Source organism: Hyaloscypha bicolor, assembly GCF_002865645.1.
Source record: "Hyaloscypha bicolor E unplaced genomic scaffold K444scaffold_117, whole genome shotgun sequence".
Classification (NCBI taxonomy): domain Eukaryota; kingdom Fungi; phylum Ascomycota; class Leotiomycetes; order Helotiales; family Hyaloscyphaceae; genus Hyaloscypha; species Hyaloscypha bicolor.
Window position 1 is genome coordinate 1,063,236 of NW_020194619.1, and position 18,988 is coordinate 1,082,223.

The 18,988-nt window shown below is 49.0% G+C and overlaps 7 protein-coding genes across 7 annotated transcripts; 4 read left to right on the plus strand and 3 right to left on the minus strand.

The window, feature by feature from the left end:
* Positions 1-43: 43 nt before the first annotated feature.
* Positions 44-2,828, minus strand: K444DRAFT_593794 (uncharacterized protein; the record flags this gene model as incomplete). Its single annotated transcript, XM_024878319.1, has 2 exons — positions 44-2,635; positions 2,686-2,828. The coding sequence occupies 2 exons, from the start codon at positions 2,826-2,828 to the stop codon at positions 100-102; spliced, it is 2,679 nt and encodes an 892-aa protein (XP_024733931.1). The 3' UTR covers positions 44-99.
* A 192-nt stretch (positions 2,829-3,020) lies between these two features.
* On the plus strand, positions 3,021-4,947 carry K444DRAFT_593795 (uncharacterized protein). Its single transcript, XM_024878320.1, has 4 exons — positions 3,021-3,387; positions 3,472-3,761; positions 3,817-3,925; positions 3,975-4,947. Exons 1-4 carry the CDS (start codon positions 3,165-3,167, stop codon positions 4,697-4,699), a joined length of 1,347 nt encoding a protein of 448 aa, XP_024733932.1. The 5' UTR covers positions 3,021-3,164; the 3' UTR covers positions 4,700-4,947.
* A 178-nt stretch (positions 4,948-5,125) lies between these two features.
* K444DRAFT_615481 (WD40 repeat-like protein) lies at positions 5,126-7,579 on the plus strand. Its single transcript, XM_024880735.1, has 4 exons — positions 5,126-5,342; positions 5,394-5,571; positions 5,622-6,271; positions 6,409-7,579. Exons 1-4 carry the CDS (start codon positions 5,238-5,240, stop codon positions 7,303-7,305), a joined length of 1,830 nt encoding a protein of 609 aa, XP_024733933.1. The 5' UTR covers positions 5,126-5,237; the 3' UTR covers positions 7,306-7,579.
* Positions 7,580-7,775: 196 nt separating this feature from the next.
* On the plus strand, positions 7,776-11,829 carry K444DRAFT_565882 (uncharacterized protein). The gene is made up of 6 exons (XM_024877114.1): positions 7,776-7,913; positions 7,970-9,459; positions 9,508-9,971; positions 10,025-10,681; positions 10,815-11,054; positions 11,104-11,829. Exons 1-6 carry the CDS (start codon positions 7,842-7,844, stop codon positions 11,382-11,384), a joined length of 3,204 nt encoding a protein of 1,067 aa, XP_024733934.1. The 5' UTR covers positions 7,776-7,841; the 3' UTR covers positions 11,385-11,829.
* K444DRAFT_593804 (uncharacterized protein) lies at positions 11,546-13,986 on the minus strand (the record flags this gene model as incomplete). The annotated part of the gene is made up of 3 exons (XM_024878321.1): positions 11,546-11,869; positions 11,912-13,226; positions 13,274-13,986. The coding sequence occupies 3 exons, from the start codon at positions 13,984-13,986 to the stop codon at positions 11,546-11,548; spliced, it is 2,352 nt and encodes a 783-aa protein (XP_024733935.1).
* A 175-nt stretch (positions 13,987-14,161) lies between these two features.
* K444DRAFT_665483 (uncharacterized protein) lies at positions 14,162-16,307 on the plus strand. Its single transcript, XM_024887072.1, has 4 exons — positions 14,162-14,842; positions 14,892-15,112; positions 15,162-15,525; positions 15,584-16,307. The coding sequence occupies exons 1-4, from the start codon at positions 14,336-14,338 to the stop codon at positions 15,962-15,964; spliced, it is 1,473 nt and encodes a 490-aa protein (XP_024733936.1). The 5' UTR covers positions 14,162-14,335; the 3' UTR covers positions 15,965-16,307.
* A 211-nt stretch (positions 16,308-16,518) lies between these two features.
* On the minus strand, positions 16,519-18,431 carry K444DRAFT_534508 (GTPase-activating protein-like protein gyp1; the record flags this gene model as incomplete). The annotated part of the gene is made up of 3 exons (XM_024875220.1): positions 16,519-16,776; positions 16,829-18,161; positions 18,214-18,431. The coding sequence occupies 3 exons, from the start codon at positions 18,429-18,431 to the stop codon at positions 16,519-16,521; spliced, it is 1,809 nt and encodes a 602-aa protein (XP_024733937.1).
* Positions 18,432-18,988: the final 557 nt, after the last annotated feature.

The window sequence follows — 18,988 nt, forward strand, 5'->3', positions numbered from 1 at the left end:
TCCAATCATTTCAACTTGATTCATCAAGTTGAGAACGCCAGCACACTTTGACGCCTGAATTTTGGTATCTTATCAGCCTTTTGCGGAACTCCTGCCTTGTTACCTCCCAGTCGCTCTACTCTTCTTTCTTACAGGTTGATAAACATCATTAAAGTTCATCACCACACCCAAAAATCTCATATCAACATCTGGTTGATATGCCAAATCACCTAGTAAAAGACAAACCCTGGATTTGAAATGACCACCCAATGCTTGCAGCCTTTCTTGCAAAACAGGAAACTCATCTGGGATGGACTCATCTGAAAGTGTAGCGGGTGTCGAATCAGGGAGATGGCGAGGTCCCCGACGAGCAGTCGCAGGGGTGTTGATCAATAAACCGTCGTCATCTTCTCGTCGGCCTTGAGTTTCATTGCGGACATCTGCGCCTTGGCGTCTTGTAAAATCCGAAACGGCCCAGCTGTAAAGTCCATCGACCGCATCTCGGTAGCTGAGCATCAGTCGAAGGATCTCGCCGAGTTGGACCATAAAAGTATTATCATCGATCTCGCCGTGAATCTTCTTCTTCGCTCCAAGGAGACCTTTGTGCGTAATGGCATTCAAGTACTTGGTGTGAGCCTTGATCAGATCGTCCAATGTGCAGCCTTCTTTGTGTATCGCACTTTGAAGCTCATCCCAAGAGCTCTCGATGACCTCAAACAAGATATAGTACTGGAGCTGACCAATGAAATGAATCATTTCTGCCAGTACGCCTCTTGTCAACTTCCAGGCCTGTGACACATTCTTGTCTTCTCCTTGGAGAACTCCTCGTGCGCCAGTCATACACTTCCTCCAAGTCGATGCTAATGCAAATTCAACCCGTTTGATGCGCCAAAGGAAGTTGAAAACCTTAAGGTACTGTCGGTTGCCCCATTCTGTAACGACGACATCCACAGGTGCATCAATTTTGTATTCGAGAGTGAAGCAGTCCCATCCGATGTCACCATGCGACAATTGAAGCATCCGCGCATCCAATCTGCGAAGAACTTCAGGAGAGTCGTACTGTGCATTCGAACCTCGGATGGCATGCTCAAGTTGTGCCGTTAAGGTATGACGATATTGGGCGCCTGCAGGACGATCGAGATTAGAAGACAAAGACTCCATGAGGAGAGCAATGAAATCGCCCTGTCCTAATAAGATGTAGTTCTTGAGTGCTTTCAAATGTTCAAACAAATGAAACTTCTCTGCCATGAGATGGATGAGTCGTGCCATTGTCGTCTTGTAGGCTTCATCGATCCATGTCTCCAATGTAGCTGTATCGCCATATCGAAGCTCTTTCGAAGCTGCTTTGGAGTATTCTTCTACCCATTGGGAGTCGCCACATCCATATCGAATAAAATTCAGGGATTTGCCGATGAGGAAGACCTTCTGGGCAAAATCTTGCGTTATGATGCTGGGCACCATATCCTCATTGAGTTTGTATTTGTCTTCCCAAACACTACTTGCACCTCCGCGGTTTCCGCCATCCTGGTTATCGTTAATGGCATTCGGATCCTGCTCCGAGACGAAAAACTCATTGTACGGATCTGATAATTCTCCGTCATAGATCCACTGTCGCAGCATATCATAAAACGGGCGAGTGACATGTATCAACAACCGTTCCGCAAAAGCCCCCACCATAGGATCGCCGTGTGATGACGAAAATCCATGTATGAGAGAGATGAGCTGGCCTCCTTTCTTGCTCTTCGACTCTTCGCTTATCAAGCTCATCAACCGAAGACCCATCGTAGCTTCACGAGTCCAAACCACGCATCTCTTCAGTGTGACACCAGCTTTTCCGACACCACCCCTCGGTTCTTTTTCATCAAGAGACGAGAGGGCTCGCCGAATTTGCCCCTCCAAAGTGGCCACCAAGCCAAGATACAATCTCAGCTCACCACCGATGGCGGCTCGTAAACTCTGTTCGAGGAGACCATCGCTAGGTGACTGACTGAATGAGGACAATCCACGATATAGTAACGATGGTTCGGCGAGTGTGTGCAGAATAGATATGATGGGAACCGGCAATGTGGGTGGTAATTTCAAAGTCGATTCCGAGGAAAATGGTAGATGAGTAGAAGACAAACCTTGCAAAGTGAAGGGTAAGTCTCTGAGTAGAGCAGTCTCCGGAGGATCGATTTCCACGTAGTTCTCTGCTAACAGAGCAGTTTTTAGCGCAACGCCTTCTCGTTGAACGACAGCAGATTTGACGAATGCTTGGTCTTCCTCCTTTCTGTCACGTTGGCCTCCTTCGCGTACTGGTAGTCTCTTCAGTCCATCTGGGGCAAAAGCTTCCACCAAAGGCTTTTCCTCTCTGGTTGAACCATAGTCTGGCGACTGTGGGATGAAGCTCTCCATATTCCTGCTCGCTCTTCCAGTTTTTACTCGACCTTTGAACGGACTCGTCAAGATTGGCGGCGTCGTGTGCTGCTGATCACTCAGCTGGTACAGAAAGTATAGAACAGCCCATTTTTGTGTTATGACCGGAATAGATAACAATCGGCTGTACAGATTCGTGAAACAAAGTGCTTTCTCGGGGCTCGGATTTGTTTGTATCAACCGTTTCTTGATTAAATCAGAGGCTTGATTCACGTCCGCAACAATGGCAGGACCCTTTGAACTATAGAAGAGATTAGGTTGTAGCTGTACCTTTTCATGGATGGTACTTACTTCCCCAAAAACACCCTGACGAAGTCCCTTGCATTGTGCTCTCTCTCCTCTGCCTCAGCGGGATCCTCCCCAGGGATTTCGACAAGAAGTCGTCGCACTAAGGAGTCAATCCCGTTGCTAACACGTTGGCTTCGTGAAGACATATTCGCATTGTTGCGACTCAGAAATATGAGCTGGAGTTCCGCGGAAGGCTCAAATTCATGCTGATTCGTTATCCATTCCAGGAGACGCGCTCGCTTTTGTGGACGCGTGAGGCCAAGCCCGGTTAATCCTCGGGTGACTTCATCATCTCTTCAGCAAGCGAGAGCGACTGTCAACGTCAACAGAACAGAGCAGGAGAAGGAGCCATCAGTCGCACCCCTAAATTGGCCCCGATCATCTCGAAATTATACCGCTAGACCCGTCTAGCATTCTATACATGGGACCTTGACTTATTTGCACGTCGCGCTCAGAAGGCCGCCTAGGCGCGACTCCACACGATGCCCGACATCGACCCAGCGGCTTTGAGCCGGCCCATGATCTCCACAACTCCTATACTACCTCCTAAACCTCTGAGCGCACAAGCTCCCAGTGCTCCGAAAGTCTCCAAATCCAGCCATGTGCCTCCTCGAATTGACCTCGAGCCGCTGTATACGGCGCTCAAAACCGCAATTGGTGAACACTGGGGAACATACAAAGAATCTATCAGTCTCTTTGTGATGGGTTCGTACATGCTCTTATTGCGATCTGTGTTGCGGCTGGGCCATTTATATAGGAAGTTTAGTCGCTAATTCTTCTCCTCGATAGGCCAGCTAAACCAAGCAGAACTGTCAGCACGAATTGACAGCTTCCTTGTAACCCCTACCGGTGATATAGAGCATCTACATAATCAATTGGTTGCGGCGATTTATGGAAATGTGACGCGGGAGATGCCAGATCATGGCGTCGCAAGTTGGGTCAGTGCAAATGACAAGCCGACCACAGGAGCCGGAAGCAAGCCCGTGAGCGGAGACGCAGCAGAACAAAGACTCAAAACGGAGGTAATGCAATTACCAAGTCGAGATCGAAGGAGATTGAAGGATCTGAGCCAAAATGAGGTATGTCTCCTTCTGGAATTTATTTCCCCTAAACTCTGTAATAACCTCCAAGAAGTTCGATCCCCAGGATGCTTTTGCAAATATCTTTGGTGAACATCGCCGACCCAAAGCTCCTAGACTCGCGGATCAAGTCCCCGCGAGTGCTGGTGGCCTTAATAAAACCAGTAAGCTCTTGACAGGTTTGCTGGGGAATCGAACTAATTAAAGGACCAGACTGGGACCTCGAGATCCGGAAGAGGTATGCTCAGCCACTTGCTTCGGAGTCAGGAGAATTTCCTGACACCTCGACGATTGAATCACGAATGCTGCCTATTTGTTATGAAACAGGACTTGTTTCTGGTCACGTCTCAGATGCCGCACATTTCATGTCCGTAGCTACTGAAACATTTATTAAGGAAGTGCTTTCTTCAGTTTTCAGCAAGACTCGGAGTAATGGCCCTGGCGCTAGTGGAAGCGCTGGTACCGGTGGAGGTGCTACATGGGTACAAACCCACAAGTACCGCACCCAACTGGAAAGAGAAGAGGAAGCTTGTCTCCGAGGCGAGATCCAAAGAGACAAAAGTGGACTGCTGCCTATTGAAGCCAAGGCAGCCAGTGAGCGTGGCCCTCTGGCTATGGCTGATGTTCGCACTGCACTGGAACTCGGAGACTGTGGACTTGGACAAATGCCGGTGGTAGTCCAGCAGATCATGCTAGGCTATCGGGAGGGCGAGGTCGAAGCATGGGACGACTACTCTTGGCCTGAGCCATATGTGAGGGTGGTCGGCGAGGATGTTGATGCGGACGTGGAAATGGGAGGCGTCAACGGCGTCTATGGAATCAATGGTGTTAATGGTCACACTCCGGATGACAACTCCCTAGGGTGGGAAGGCGCTGACCCAGAGGACAAACTTGCCCTCGACAGTTTATTGGATTCTTGCCTAGCCATTGGGTCGTGAAGGATCAGTTCAAAGGGATCTCTTTTTATTTGTTTTGGCATACTTAGGCGTTCGCATTGCTTTACACGGTTGCATAGCATGGCATGCAAGGATACCTGGATCTCGGCAACTGTACAGTGTGATGTATGTATAAAAAGGGCGCACGGGGCGGGAGTCTGGATTGCGATAGGATTTCCTGCACTTGGACGATACCCTGATTGACTTTGAACGCCAATTGTTGATAGCAAGACAATGAGAATAAAAGATTGCTTCTTAAAACTTGTGGAACCCCGACAACATCTGGACAGTCTCGATTCTCGAAATATCGAGCCTAAATAATAATAATTGTGGCACACATCGGAGTGTGTCAGCTTGTGACAAGGTCATATTATTTTGCCAAGCTACAGGAGCTCAGCCTCGCCGAATCGTGGTTGTGTCAACGTCAGCCTGGCCCCTCCCATGTTTTAGGTGTCGACCAACATTTCCATTCTTCGTGACCTTTCGCCTTTTCACTTCGATCACGTTCTAGACATTTAGATGCGCAGGATCTTTGCCGAATATGTCGATTGTCATTGACAAAATCCTCGCGGCTGCGCCCAATACGGAGCGCGGCAGGCCAACTCAACTATCCACAGATCCCAAAGGAGAGCGCATAGCTTACGCTGTGAGTGTTCCAAGTCGAAGTTGTTATCATTTGACTGAGTATCAAACCTAGTCTGGCAAATCTATCTTTCTTAGGTCCCTCGACAATCCTTCACTCAGCAAGCAATACACCACTCATACAACTCAGACGACTGTTGCGCGCTTCTCTCCCTCGGGCTTCTACGTCGCATCCGGGGACGTTTCTGGCGCAGTAAAGGTTTGGGATGCGGTTGAGGGAGTAAACACAAAAGGTAGTCTATGACCGTGTGTGCTTGATTTCAGACGCTGATGAAGGGCCGAGGCGAATACCACATAATCTCTGGGAGAATAAATGACATTGCCTGGGACGGGGACTCTCAACGTATTATCGCTGTTGGCGACGGACGAGAGCGCTTTGGACATTGCATAACAGCAGATAGTGGGAACAGCGTAGGAGAAATCAGTGGTCACTCTTCGATCATCAATTCAGTGTCGATTCGCCAGCAGCGACCTCTACGGGCAGCTACCGGCGCGGATGACAGCAGCTTGGTCTTCTTGCACGGTGCACCATTCAAATTTTCTACAAAACTTGGTGGATTACACAAGGGCTATGTGTATGGTGTTGGCTTCTCGCCTGATGGAAACCAGCTGGTCAGTGTTGGTGCAGATCGCAGGATCCAGCTATATGATAGCAAGACAGGGGAGCCGACCCATCAAATTGGAGAAGGCGAGCACAAAGGGAGTATCTTTGGAGTGTCTTGGGCAAAAGACTCGAAACGTTTTGTCACAGCAAGTGCTGATCAGACTGTCAAGCTTTGGGACGTGGAGGCAGGGAGGGCTGTTCAGACTTGGCGATTTGGAGAAGGAACCGTCAGTATTCCAGATCACCAAGTTGGTGTTGTTTGGCCTGCTGGGAGAAGTGACGGAATGGTAGTGAGCTTGAATCTTGCTGGCGACCTTAATTACCTTACCGTAAGTTTCACTGTTCCAGATTACTATTCTTCTTTTGTGTCCGTTCCAAGGTCCGTAGCAATGCCCAATAGCTCCTGGAAGATTCTCCTCCCAAAAATACTTGAAAGAAGTGCTGATTTCGGTTTCTTGGGGAATAGGAAGGAAGTCAGAAGCCCGCAAAAATTGTCCAAGGCCACAACAAAAGCATTACTGCTCTTGGATCAAGTGGACTGGGCAACTCGCAGACCTTTTGGACTGGTAGCTTCGATGGTAGAGTTTGCTCCTGGGATGTCAGTTCCGGCGTTGGTTTTACCATTGAAGGAGAGCCGCACTCCAATCGAGTCACGGCTTTCCAGACCACGCCCGACCGAGCATACAGTGTGGGTTGGGATGATACACTCCGAGTGGCGGATGCCTCTGGTAAGACATTCTTGGGAGAAACCTCGAAGTTATCTGCCCAGCCGAAAGGATTGGCTTCCGCCGAGGGCCGAATTTTCGCAGCTACTGTGTCGGGAATTGACATCTTCACCAAGGATAAGCATGTTGGTACTCTCCCAATCAAGGATTTCACACCAACCTCTATTGCTGCGTCTGGTTCGCTGGTTGTCGTTGGAGATGATGCGCATACCGTACATGTTTATACAGTGGATTCAAGCCACAAGCTATCCCCACAGGAGAAACTCGACAAGTCCACAACCCAGATCACAGCATTAGCTTTCTCGCCAAATGGATCACTTCTCGCTGTGGGCAACTCTTCTGGGAAGATCGTCGTGTACGATACCAATTCTTGGGACGTCAAGACAGATCGCTGGTCTGCTCATACTGCAAGAGTCACATGTATTGCGTGGAATGCGGAAGGAACACACGCTGTAAGTGGCGGACTTGATACAAATATCTTCGTTTGGAGTATGGAGGCGCCGGGCAAGAGAGTGAAGGCTCCCAATGCTCACAAAGACGGTGTGAATGGTGTTTCTTGGATCGATGGCGTGAAGAAAGTTGCTAGCACTGGCGGCGATGCTTCTTTGAAAATCTGGGGTGTTTCGGGCCTTGAATAGATCGAAAAGTGGGTGTGCCAGCGGAAGCTATGAAATGGTTTCAATATACAAGATTACCTGATTAGTAATGCCGTTTGAAACACCCTCGAGCAGGGCAGGAGAAGCGGGAATGAACTTCCCAACAGCCGAAATCAAGTTAGACAGTTTCAGATTCTTTTCAACAAACGCCTCTCGAGTTACAGGACTAGATAGAAAGTTCTCCTGGTCTCTGTCTGGGTATTTCGAGAATACTAAGTTCCCACTACCTTTAAATGCAGCTAAATGTACACCTTTGGCCTGGGACATTGAAAATAGGTGTCGCTTTTTCTATTCATCGCGAGACATCCTTCGAAAGGAGTGAAGTATGTCCACCGGCTCCTGCACCCCTGACTCGGCTACTGCCGACAGACAAGGATCAGCTGCCCCAAAACCTGGGGAAGGCTGGGTTCGCGAGTTCGCGACTCGCCTGGCAAGCTCGGAACTCTGATAATCTTAACTTCGCAACAACCTTCACCAGAGCCAGCCCAACAACGCATCTGAATCATGAAAAGGCCAATATGAGCTCTCCATCGGGCTCAGATGGCCCGGCATCGCCCGTGGGCCGACGACCCTCTCGATCGAAACGTGGAGTAAGTTGTTGACCACTGCTGAGCTCGGCGCCTGCCCAGCTAAATATATGTCATAGAAGCTCAGAAATGGAACCTTCATCATCCCAGGAACGGGTGAACGCGTTCGACGTCAGATAACACTTCGAAATCCTGCAAACTTCGATGGTCCAGCTCCAACCTACTCCAGAGGCTCCGGTGGCCCGATTCTCCCATTGAGACGCACTTTTTCCCAGGCTGGCACGTTTCGGACGGCCGTAGACAATACTGTGGATGCTTCGAAGGAACTGTGGGAATGGCTCAAGACGCCTACTGCGAAAGGAATTCTGAAATGCTCTCTTGCCTACTTGCTTGGGAGTGCCGCTACCTTCTTGCCCCCTCTGGCCAATTTCTTGGGCAGACAGGACGGGAAGCACATTGTTGCTACGATAACGGTGTACTTCCATCCTGCGAGATCTGCTGGGTCTATGGAAGAGGCGGCCCTACTTGGGTTCGGTGCCTTCCTATATGCGACTTTGGTTGGAATTTCTAGTATGGCGACATCGGTCTTTTTCGAAACACAATTGGATCTCATCGAGCTGGGTTTTGCCTTAGTGCTCATCACCTTCTGTGGCGGCGGGCTTGGATTTATTGGTTGGTTCAAGCAGAAGTATAATGCCCCATTGGTCAATGTGTCTTGCAGTCTGGCCAGTCTTGCCATAATCACCATTTTGACAAAGGAGACTGCTATCCAGACTGGAGTGTTCTCCAACGATAAGATTGTACAGGTTATGAAGATGGTTGTTATGGGCATATTAGCAACCTCTGCTGTAAGCTTGTTGGTATGGCCCGTTTCAGCACGGACGGAGCTTCGAGAGACTATGATCAAGGTTACGGATTCCTTCGGAGACATGCTTACGATGATCACTCATGGATTTCTCAGCGGATCCGAAACAGATCTGAGATCGGCAAGCTTCAACAAAGCTCAAGGCCGATATAAATCAGTTTTTACGCAGTTGACGAAGAATCTCAGGGAGGCTAAATTCGAACATTACGTACTTGGCACGGAAGAAGAATACAGGCTCGAAGCTAATCTTGTCTATTGTATGCAAAGATTAGCTCAGTCAATTGGTGGATTGAGAAGTGCTGCAACAACTCAATTCACGTTGCTCAAGGAGAGCCCGGATTTTGGTACTCCTTCAGTGGCGGGGACCACGAGAACTTCTCCACAGGTGCTTGGTGGTTCAGTTGCCTCTACGTTCACAGGCAGACACGATAGGTTCGCAGTATTGACGGCGATCGAAGAAGCCTCCGAGGAAGGTAGCGGAACTGAAGACCATGAAACTGAAAGTATCCAAACTCGGAGCCGACTTGAGCGGCAGGGAACCGAAACCAGTGTGACAAGTACAGGCTTACCTACAGCTAGGACACCATCAGAAATCTTTTCGCGCTTCATTCTGCACCTTGGCCCGTCGATGAAGTCGCTTGCATATACGCTCTCCAAAATCCTACAGGAGTTACCCTTTGGCGATGGCCCGGAGTACCATATAATCATCAATGACCACTTTCAATCAAGTCTCACTGATGCAGTGTATGGTTTACTGAGAATTGTCTTGATATATTACTTACAGTTGTATAGGAAACTCTACAGCAATGCCCGAGCGGAAGCTCTTAAGGAATTGTACAAAAGCAAGGAACTAGACAAGGATAGGCCGGAAAAAGTGGAGGCGGATTTTGAAGAGGTCGCCGCTAGTTGTGGGCACTTTAGTTTTTCGCTTCAAGACTTTGCAAACGGAATGCAGACATATTTATCGATATTGGAGGGCTTGAAGGAAGTAACGGAAAAGCATAATCGGTCATGGAACTGGTTGCAATTCTGGAAAAGGTCTAAAGATCAGTTGACTCAACCTCCAACCGAAGATCCGGAGCAAGAGCGTCTAATAGAGCAGCAAGAAGGCCCACAAGTGCCCAAGGACATACCCGAACTTGTCCTTGAACGACGAAATGCAAGAAAATGGAGGGCTGCAGAACAAGGACATGATTCGACTGGCGATTTCTATCATAGATTGCTGCGCATTATACGCGTCCTGGAACGAGATGATGGTAAGTTATGACCGTCCATCCTGGCCATCGATCGATCACTGACATCAAACCAGTACGCTTTGCTGTGAAAGTTGGAATTGGCGCAGCTATTTATGCTGTATTTGCGTTTATACCGTACACAAGGCCGTTCTACCAGCATTGGCGTGGGGAATGGGGACTTCTGTCTTACATGCTGGTTTGTGCCATGACAATCGGCGCCTCAAATACCACGGGTTGGGCTAGATTTATTGGTACTTTCATTGGTGCTGTCATCGCCGTAATAGTCTGGGTTGTGTGTCAAGGAAACCCATTTGCTTTAGCATTTTTGGGATGGGTTGTCAGCCTGCTTTGCTTCTATATCATTATTGAGAAAGGTAAAGGACCGTTTGGGCGGTTCATTATGCTGACGTACAACCTTTCTTGTCTATATGCGTACAGTTTGTCGATAAAAGACGGAGATGGCGACGATGATGAAGGCGGAGTTACCCCGATCATCACCGAGATAGTCCTGCATAGAGTGGTGGCGGTCCTTGCTGGCGTTGTATGGGGCATGATCATTACCCGAGTTATTTGGCCGATTTCAGCAAGACAAAAATTCAAGGACGGATTGTCCCTCCTATGGCTGAGGATGGGCTTGATTTGGAAGCGAGACCCGTTGTCGACACTGTTGGAAGGCGAGTCTCAGAATGCTTATATGAATTTGCGAGAGGAATTTGCGCTGCAACGTTATGGTATGTATACATTCCTGGTTATCTTGCAATGCAGCGATAGTTCTAAGCAACATCCGGAGAGGCAGCAGTTCGAAGGTTCCAGCTTGACTGGGGACCTCGAAAGTTAATGGATGCAGCTAACCTCCAAATTCAGTCCTTCAGCTTGATACTCTCCGAAGCGCAGCATCGAGCGAGTTCGAATTACGAGGACCCTTTCCTTCAAGGCAGTATGGGCGAATTATGGAGTCTACAAACAAAATGCTTGATGCCTTTCACGCAATGAATGTGGTTATACAAAAAGATCCCCACGCCAGCGAGGGAGAAACGTTGCTGTTGAAGTATACTGCCGAAGAGCGAGCAGACCTCTGCTCTAGAATTAGTCATCTATTCCAAGGTAGAAATCCTCCTTTCTCTCCCTGCAACAATCAGCTAACAGCTACCAGTCCTCGCTAGTTCTCTCAAACTAGAATTCCCCCTCAATGACACGCTCCCCGGTATCTCAAATTCTCGCGATCGGCTACTTGCGAAGATCTTCCAATACAGAAAGAATAGCGCTGGCGGCAATGAAGAAGACAGCACTTCGGTTGCTAAGGACGAAGATTATGAGATGTTGTACGCTTATACCCTTGTCACCGGGCAACTGGCAGAGGAGATCAGGAAAGTGGAAAGGGAGGTCGAGGAGCTCTTCGGAGTTCTGGATGAGGATATGTTGATGCTACAATGAACGGCTACTTGTATGTTATGAGCAGTAATATAGGTGTATTACTGACGGTCCCGTCGTAAATACCATAAGCAACAAACGCCTGTACAGCACATGCAATTCCACTTTCCAAGCCCTCAGTGGACATAAAGCCATACCCAAACGCCAACTCTTGGTCTCATAATTTAGAAAAGCGCTTCTCTGACCCTCCCAACCTTGTTCCGGATATCATATTCAACCCATTTCGCCACCCCTCTCCTCCCAGGCGCAACTATACTCCCCGGATTCATTACATGACAGCCCTCATATGTGACACAAAATGCTGGCGCTTCGGTGTCTGCAAGCACCATCGCGGTAGGCAACGGGTAAACTTGCAGTGAACTAGCATAGTCCCAAAGCACTGGTCGAGTTGCCATTCCGAAAGGTGACAAGTATCCTTGATCTAAGATCGTCTTTACTAATTTCCTCGCCGCATGTAAATCACTCGACAAAGTGTCGTCGGCAGTTGGCTCTGCTTGGTGAGATCCAGCCTCTTGGACTTCAGGATCGACTTCCATTTCTGCCGGTTCTTGCTCTGGCTGTGGATCTGGATTCGGTGCAGGGGTGCTAGCCATGTCTACATCCTCATCTTCGTCGTTGGATTTTGAGGATGAGAACTTGATGGCCGTTCGACGGAGACGTCCAGACATACTGTCTCTCAGTAAAACGATCTCGTGAGTTGGGCCAAAGAGTGAGAGACGAGATGGATTGCTGGTCCAGATTGCTTCTCCATCTGTCTTCTTCCCTCGTTCCTTCTCCGCTTCGGCGTTTGCTGTTGCGAATGCTCGCTTTATCCTGGAGGTAAATATCTCTGGTACCCCTTTTCTGGGTAGAGGTGTCGCTGCACCCGCTGAAAAGGAAGATGTCCAGCCGTCGTTGTCTCCTGGAACAAAGATGAAAGTTGCAGACTGGAGAAGGGTTGGGTGCTCGGAGAGTGCTGATGCCAGACTATCAAAATATTCTTTGTACTCGATGCTTCCTCCGCTGCCTCCACGAGCCATGATGGCATGCTGGACGAAGTTCCCCATCAACACGAAGGTCATCGGGGTATCTTCTTCCGGCTCCGCAGCATATAACCCAATGACTTTCTTCAGTGCTTGCAATGTCCTAGGCTGGTCAAGATTCACTTCACCTATGACTACCATTCGCCCTCTGCCGCCCCAGTCCTCGTTTACTGATCCTGGTCGAAGTAATCGCTGTTCTAGCTTCCGCATCTTGGAGCCTACAGCACGCTCACTACCCACACCGAGGAAATCGACCCACCCAAAGCCACCTCCAGCAGTCACACCACCATCGTCAGAGCCGGTGAGACCCAGAGTGACCTTTCTTCGTTCACAGGGCGGCCCGCCGATGAAGAAGCCTATGAATTTTCCGCCAATAGTTCCACCTACACCTCCACTTCCTCCTAGTCCCCCACTAGCGTTGTTGTCTTCCTCCTCGTAGGTCCCGTCAACCAGGACGATCATTCCAGGAGCAAACCAGGCTCCGTCTTCAGGGATTGGTTTGGCGTGCGTGAGATCTAGCGTAATACTTCCGGTCAAGTCGTTGATTGCTAATGTGCCGGTGGGGGAGATAGTCAAAAGCCCAAGAAGCATGTGACTACTTCCGTTACGTCCCAGTAGATTTGCAATGGGTGTCAGCTTGTATGATTGTTGAGCTGTCGCTAGACTAGTTGATGATCGCTTTAAGGAAAGTTTCTGGGCTTCAAAAGTTGGCGTTTGAAAGGACTCATTTCTTAGGAGACGTTGGTGGATGAGATTATATCGGTTTCGGAAAACATGTGTTTTGTGTGAAGCTGGGGGTAGCAATGAAGGGTTCGCGGTCTCTCTTCAATAGAAATTAGTAACAAATCTGGAGTGGATTCAAAGACAAACCTGTCGAAGTGTTTTTTTGCAACATTATATATCAGCCGAGGTTGCTCAAAGGCGTCAATAACCTTCAACCACTTTCTGGGGTTACGGAGGCCGTCTTCATCCTCGGCTTCAGCGTCCAGTACCGACATTCCCAAGCCGGGCTGGCTGTCTTCTCTCCCCAAAACACTCGGCCGTATCCCAAGCCGTGTATGAGAGACCTCTCCATTTTGTGATGACCCGAGGACTAAGCTGTTTTGTCGACTGAGTTCTCTGTTGGCAACAATCCTTCCTCCGCTCATGCTCCCTTCAAGATTTTTCAGAATGTTCTTCAAGTCGTTGCCCTCTCCATCGACAATAACCCCCCCATTCCGATTCTTCCAGCTCTTAGCAACTTCCTCCAACACGCGCTCGGCTAGCCCCTCTTCCCGCCATTCCGTACCACAATGTCTCCCAATGAATGTAGCTAAAATTTGCAGTGCAGAGGAGGTCAGGGTCAAACTGTGCTTCTTGGTGAACGTTCTGAAGGCCAGAGGTCGTAAAGTTGCCGGAGGAAGAAGAATTGGTAGTATACTGGCTCTTACAGGAGCTCCAGCGGGATTGAAAGGGTTTATGGGATATGCTGGCGTACCAAAGGCGGGGGACGACGAAGGGATTGGATTCAAAGGCGCAGGTGTAGGAGGCGGTTTGAATATAGAAGCAGCTCGCGGTTTCTCTGCTTGATTTGGTCGCGACATTTTGTCAATCGTGATTGTGTTGTAAAGGTGTAGAATTTCGTCTCAATACTTTGCCATGTTGGAAGGGAGACGCGCTGGGACGCGTCTGTGTGGCTTGCTTGAGCGGTTTCGCGTGTCAACATCCTTGCAATGTACAAGCTTGCCCTGAAAGAACTGACCACTCCACTTCAATTCAGCATCACCTGTCACAGTCAACTTCTCACTTTTCAATCGCTCTCCATTCACCCATCAAGCCATTCTTTCTACAAGAACCTCGTAAGCGATCCACTTCCATTTGACAAACACTCCTCATCTTCACCTCTTTCCACCTTTCAAACCAAACCGCTCCGATCCAGCTACACAACCGACAATGGCTGAGCCCGTTGAACCACCCGTTACACTCTCAGAAGAGTCATCCGCCGCAATGGAGGTCTACAATTCAGTCAAAGTATCCCTCGCAGATCTATGCGCCAAGGGTACCGCCCAATATGCACACAAGAACTACGAAGAGGCGTCAGACCTGTATGCGCGAGCTTCAGAGCTTCAAGCTGAACTCAATGGCGAGATGTCCCCTGATAACGCGGAGATCTTGTTCCTGTACGGCCGATCACTCTTCAAGGTTGGACAGAGTAAAAGCGATGTCCTAGGTGGCAAGGCCGGAGCTGAGAAGAAGCCGAATGGTGCTGCGAAGGCGAAGAAGGCGGCACCCAAACAAGAGCTCAAGAGCGAGAGTGAGAAGATTGCTGAGGAGGGCGTTGCGATTATTGCGGAGCAAAATGACAGTGGAGCAAAGCCTGAGGAGGGAGTCGATGCGAAGAAGCCATTATTCCAATTTACTGGCGACGAGAACTTTGAGGACTCTGATGATGATGCAGAGGTCAGTTTTCAGACATTTTCAGCACAGTTCGGTCTCTAATGCTCATTAGGAGGAGGAGGGCGAAGGTGAAGCCGAGGAGGACGATGATCTTGCAGCCGCCTTCGAGGTACTTGACCTTGCACGAGTCCTATTCACAAAGAAGTTGGAAGGGCCAGAGGAGGATACAGGCAAGGGCAAGGATATTGGCGATTCTCTAATGACAAAGCACATCAAGGAGCGGCTGGCAGATACTCATGACCTTTTGGCGGAGATCTCACTCGAAAACGAGAGGTAAATGGGCCAAGTTTGACACTTGACGGTATTTTCTAACGTAGTATAGATTCCCAGGTGCTGTTGTTGATTTCAGAGCTGCTCTAGCACACAAGCAAGAGCTGTATCCTGAGGAGTCGGAGATCATTGCAGAGGCTCATTTCAAATTGTCTCTTGCTTTGGAGTTTGCCTCAATCACGAGAACCAAGGATGAGGGCGAAGAGGCAGCAGATGTCACGGAGGCAGAGACCCATGTCGATCAAGGCATGAGGGATGAAGCTGTCAAGGAGTTGGAGGCGGCGATCAACAGCACGAAGCTCAAGTTGCAAAGCAAGGAGGTGGAACTTGCTTCAACCTCATCTCCTGACGACAATGAGGTCACCCGAGCACAGATTGCTGAGGTAAAGGAGATTGTTACTGAGATGGAAGGTCGCGTAAGCTCTCTGAACTTCAAGAGAACTTCAAGAATAGTCACTAACATTACTTTTTCAGCTTGCTGAATTGAAAGCTCCTCCGGTCGACGTCAAGGACGCTTTGTACGGCCCAACAGGTGCCCTGGACGTCAATCCTAGTGGTGGTATCCTTGGAGCTACGTTGGGCGAGTCGCCAGCAGAAGCTGCAGCCAGAATTGAGGAGGCCAAGAAGACAGCAACTGATCTCACCGGTCTGATTCGCCGTAAGAAGGCGAAGCCAGATGCCCCCACTCCTGAGCCAGCGTCAAGCACTAATGGCACCAATGGAAAGCGCAAGGCTGAGGATGATGCCGAGGAGAGTGACAGCAAGAAATTCAAGGTTTATGAACCCCCTTTGAACGGTGCGCATGATGGTGATGATGCGAAAAAGGCAATGGTTGAGGATGCTGCTGATGACTAAGGGGTTTTTAATATCTGCAGGTGGTCTTCTCTGTTACTACAGTAGATGGGATTGCGGACCGGAAAATATGGCGGCGTTTGATACTGGATACATACCAAGGGGAGCATATTGCTTTAAATATGCCGGGTTTGCACATGTCACATGGGATATGATATGGGTTGCACTAATGCATTTTCATTCGCATTTTGAATTCTTAGGCTTTGAGCTCATCGCGTGCAATTTCTAACTACCTCGATGCATTAAGATCCATGGCCGTCTGTCAAGCATGAGAACTTGATAGTTGCACGGTGCAGAGAGCAGAAGAGTGCCAGAGAATCAACGATATGTACCAGCGTTGTAGTGCCCAGCGGTATCATGCTTTGATCTATCTATTTAAGGCGGTGGCATTGAGGTTTTGACAACTTGTAGCAGACGCTTTCCGACATCATATTCAGAAGAACCAATGAGGTGCCGTTAGATCAGCCCTCCATTCCCCAATATTCAACTAGATCCAGAAGTTGACAGAGGTATGATCAGGTCGGTGTATTTGTCGGCGATTTCAAGCTTTGTTCCATCTAGGCTGCAGCAATTGAGGATGGTGTGTTACTCGATCCGCCTTTTAGGTGCGACGAAGAACCTTTGAATAACGACTGCCATATAAAGGCTTCGCTAAGAAGCAGCTCGATGTCCTTTTCCGTCCAGTCCCTTGTTGGCAAAGCCTGGAGGAACATCATGACCTCCTGAAAGTCCATCTTCCTTAATTTGTCGGACCATTTGACGAGGAAGGCCACACAGACATAGAGGTGGAACTCTGAGAAGCCTTGTTCTTCGGCCTTGGAATGATCTTAATCTCAATTCAGAGCAAACTTGGATAATTTGACTTACCAGATATGTATCCCACATCCTGATTGTGTTCTTAACACTGATTTCCCGCATCAAGAGGCAATTCATCCACCGGAAGCTGAATTGGATAAATTCAACCTGTTCCCGTTCTAAGTGTTTCGCTAAAGGCTCGTCTATCCTAGCTGTCAGATCGTGGAGCGCTGCCACTTGCCGCTGAATTCCAGGTTGGGCAGTGATATAGTTGTCCTGAATGCCATCTAATAATTTCGTTAAACACCAGAATGAATCTGCTTCAACAGCATCCAACACGGGTTTAGGAAGTTGCCCAGGATCCATGCCACTTTCAACATCTGAGTCTGTAATATAACTGGCGAGGAAAACCTGCCAGAACGGCGTCACTAGGTCATTGATACCTTGGACGTATCCACTCGCTGGATGCCGTACAGCCCAGACGTACAAAATCCTTTCTAAAGATCGTTGGGTAGCCTCGTACCCGTAAAGCTCCAAGTGTGGATTCGTTCGTGGGACGTCAATGCTGATTTGATGCCAGATCCCTTCATCCAGTCCCCGCGCCTTACCTGTCGAAGCGGAACTACTTCCACCTCTCTCAAACGCTTGCCGGACTCCATCGAGGTACTCTTTTCTTTTCCGTTCCAATGTTCCAACCCGGCGTTCGCTACTTGTTGGGAGATATCCAAGTAATAGTTGCCATGTCATTGCCCGAACTTCTTCGGGGACCCCAGACCATGCAGCTGCTCTCAGATCCGTAAGATTTATCGAGGTGGCTTGCAATATCTTTTTAAACTTATTTATTCTCGTGATCCGTGCCGAGTGGATATCTGCTTGTTTGGGAGAAGCATCGACAGGGATAGGAGGATGGTGGATGAGGTGTAAGGAATTTGCAGGATCTCTCAGAATCTCTTTATACTGAGGCCTCAAAATCTTTCCTTCGCTCTTCTTTGCAACGGGGTAACTTGGCGCAGGGCGTTCAATGGCAATGTCAGCACTATTTGAAAGCCTCCGGGTGCCAAATCCCCCGAAACCACCCTGTAGCCCGTGTCCAAAAGGGGGGAGGTTCCCTACTCCAGGATCCGTTTTGTTTTGGTCCGCAGCCTTCTTCGTTTTCCTCTTCATGCTTGACATGCTCGGCAATCCAAAGTCGTCCCCATCGTCGTTGTCATAGCCATACTCGTCGTCTTCATCGCCTTCATCGTCGGCATTCCAATCATTATTTGTAGTTGACAAGAAGTCTGTGTATGTTCTTCTTGGAGGAGAAGCTAGTCCAGAAGATCCTCTGTGAAATGGCGGGGTATCGTTTTTATGAGAGGAAGAAGAAGGAGGAGTCCTGGGACGTGCTGAACTCGAAGATAAAGAGCTTGAATAATAATATTAGCACATTTGAGTGGCCTTCGGACCTTGAGACGTACAGGTTGTCAAACTTCAACATGTCCGCATGAGAATATGAGGCCCCGACGACCAATCCAGGTTCTCGAGTCTGGGTTTTTGGAGAAGAGTCACGGCGTCCATCTGAAGCTCGGCCCCTCCAGAAAGGAGATGCTGATCTGGAATGCCCTTGGTCAGCGCATTGCCCACTATAACTGCCCCCGCTCGACTCAAGGCGGTTGTGCAGAAGAAGTTGGAGCATACTCGGATCTTTCTGGTAGACGAAAGCACCAGTTAGCTATATCCAGAACTAAACCTCTTGCATCTGGAGCAAGGTACTCCTTCCAGCAGCTTTTTGGTGGGGAAGTACTGACCAACCTGAACCATCTCCTGTATTCGAGAAGCTTTAATCAGCTTTGCCTTTCTCTTGTAAGCGAAGATTTGAACCAACCTGTTGCACTGGCTTCTTGGTGCCATTTAACGAAGAAAACATCTTGCGGACCTTCAATTCTTGGTCTTGTGCTTTCATTCCTGGCAGCTCGGGTTCCTGAGGTTGTAATTCAACGATCCGCTTCCTAATTCGGCTAGCGCATTTTGAGACACTGCCCCCGCGCACGCTTGCCTTGATCACACACCACACAGCACCTTCTTCTTCTGCTTCGTCGTCATCTATTCACTGCGACACTTAACCATCGATCAGGCTTACCGACTCTGGGAGACAGCTTGATTTGACATCGAAGGTCCTTTTCAGGCACAGCAACATCAACACCCGCCCTGCCTTTCAAGCTGGCAGGCCAACAACTAGCAACTTTTTCACTG

What these genes read in the sequence shown, in the direction of transcription:
- K444DRAFT_665483 (XM_024887072.1), top strand. Translation starts at nt 14,336, where the DNA reads ATGGCTGAGCCCGTTGAACCACCCGTTACACTCTCAGAAGAGTCATCC. An exon ending in ACTCTGATGATGATGCAGAG is followed by an intron (nt 14,843 to 14,891) that starts GTCAGTTTTCAG and finishes AATGCTCATTAG; the next exon opens with GAGGAGGAGGGCGAAGGTGA. An exon ending in TTACTGAGATGGAAGGTCGC is followed by an intron (nt 15,526 to 15,583) that starts GTAAGCTCTCTG and finishes TTACTTTTTCAG; the next exon opens with CTTGCTGAATTGAAAGCTCC.
- K444DRAFT_593795 (XM_024878320.1), top strand. Translation starts at nt 3,165, where the DNA reads ATGCCCGACATCGACCCAGCGGCTTTGAGCCGGCCCATGATCTCCACA. An exon ending in TATCAGTCTCTTTGTGATGG is followed by an intron (nt 3,388 to 3,471) that starts GTTCGTACATGC and finishes TCTCCTCGATAG; the next exon opens with GCCAGCTAAACCAAGCAGAA. An exon ending in AGGATCTGAGCCAAAATGAG is followed by an intron (nt 3,762 to 3,816) that starts GTATGTCTCCTT and finishes ACCTCCAAGAAG; the next exon opens with TTCGATCCCCAGGATGCTTT.
- K444DRAFT_615481 (XM_024880735.1), top strand. Translation starts at nt 5,238, where the DNA reads ATGTCGATTGTCATTGACAAAATCCTCGCGGCTGCGCCCAATACGGAG. An exon ending in GAGAGCGCATAGCTTACGCT is followed by an intron (nt 5,343 to 5,393) that starts GTGAGTGTTCCA and finishes TATCAAACCTAG; the next exon opens with TCTGGCAAATCTATCTTTCT. An exon ending in GCGACCTTAATTACCTTACC is followed by an intron (nt 6,272 to 6,408) that starts GTAAGTTTCACT and finishes CTTGGGGAATAG; the next exon opens with GAAGGAAGTCAGAAGCCCGC.
- K444DRAFT_565882 (XM_024877114.1), top strand. Translation starts at nt 7,842, where the DNA reads ATGAGCTCTCCATCGGGCTCAGATGGCCCGGCATCGCCCGTGGGCCGA. An exon ending in ATTTGCGCTGCAACGTTATG is followed by an intron (nt 10,682 to 10,814) that starts GTATGTATACAT and finishes CTCCAAATTCAG; the next exon opens with TCCTTCAGCTTGATACTCTC. An exon ending in AATTAGTCATCTATTCCAAG is followed by an intron (nt 11,055 to 11,103) that starts GTAGAAATCCTC and finishes AACAGCTACCAG; the next exon opens with TCCTCGCTAGTTCTCTCAAA.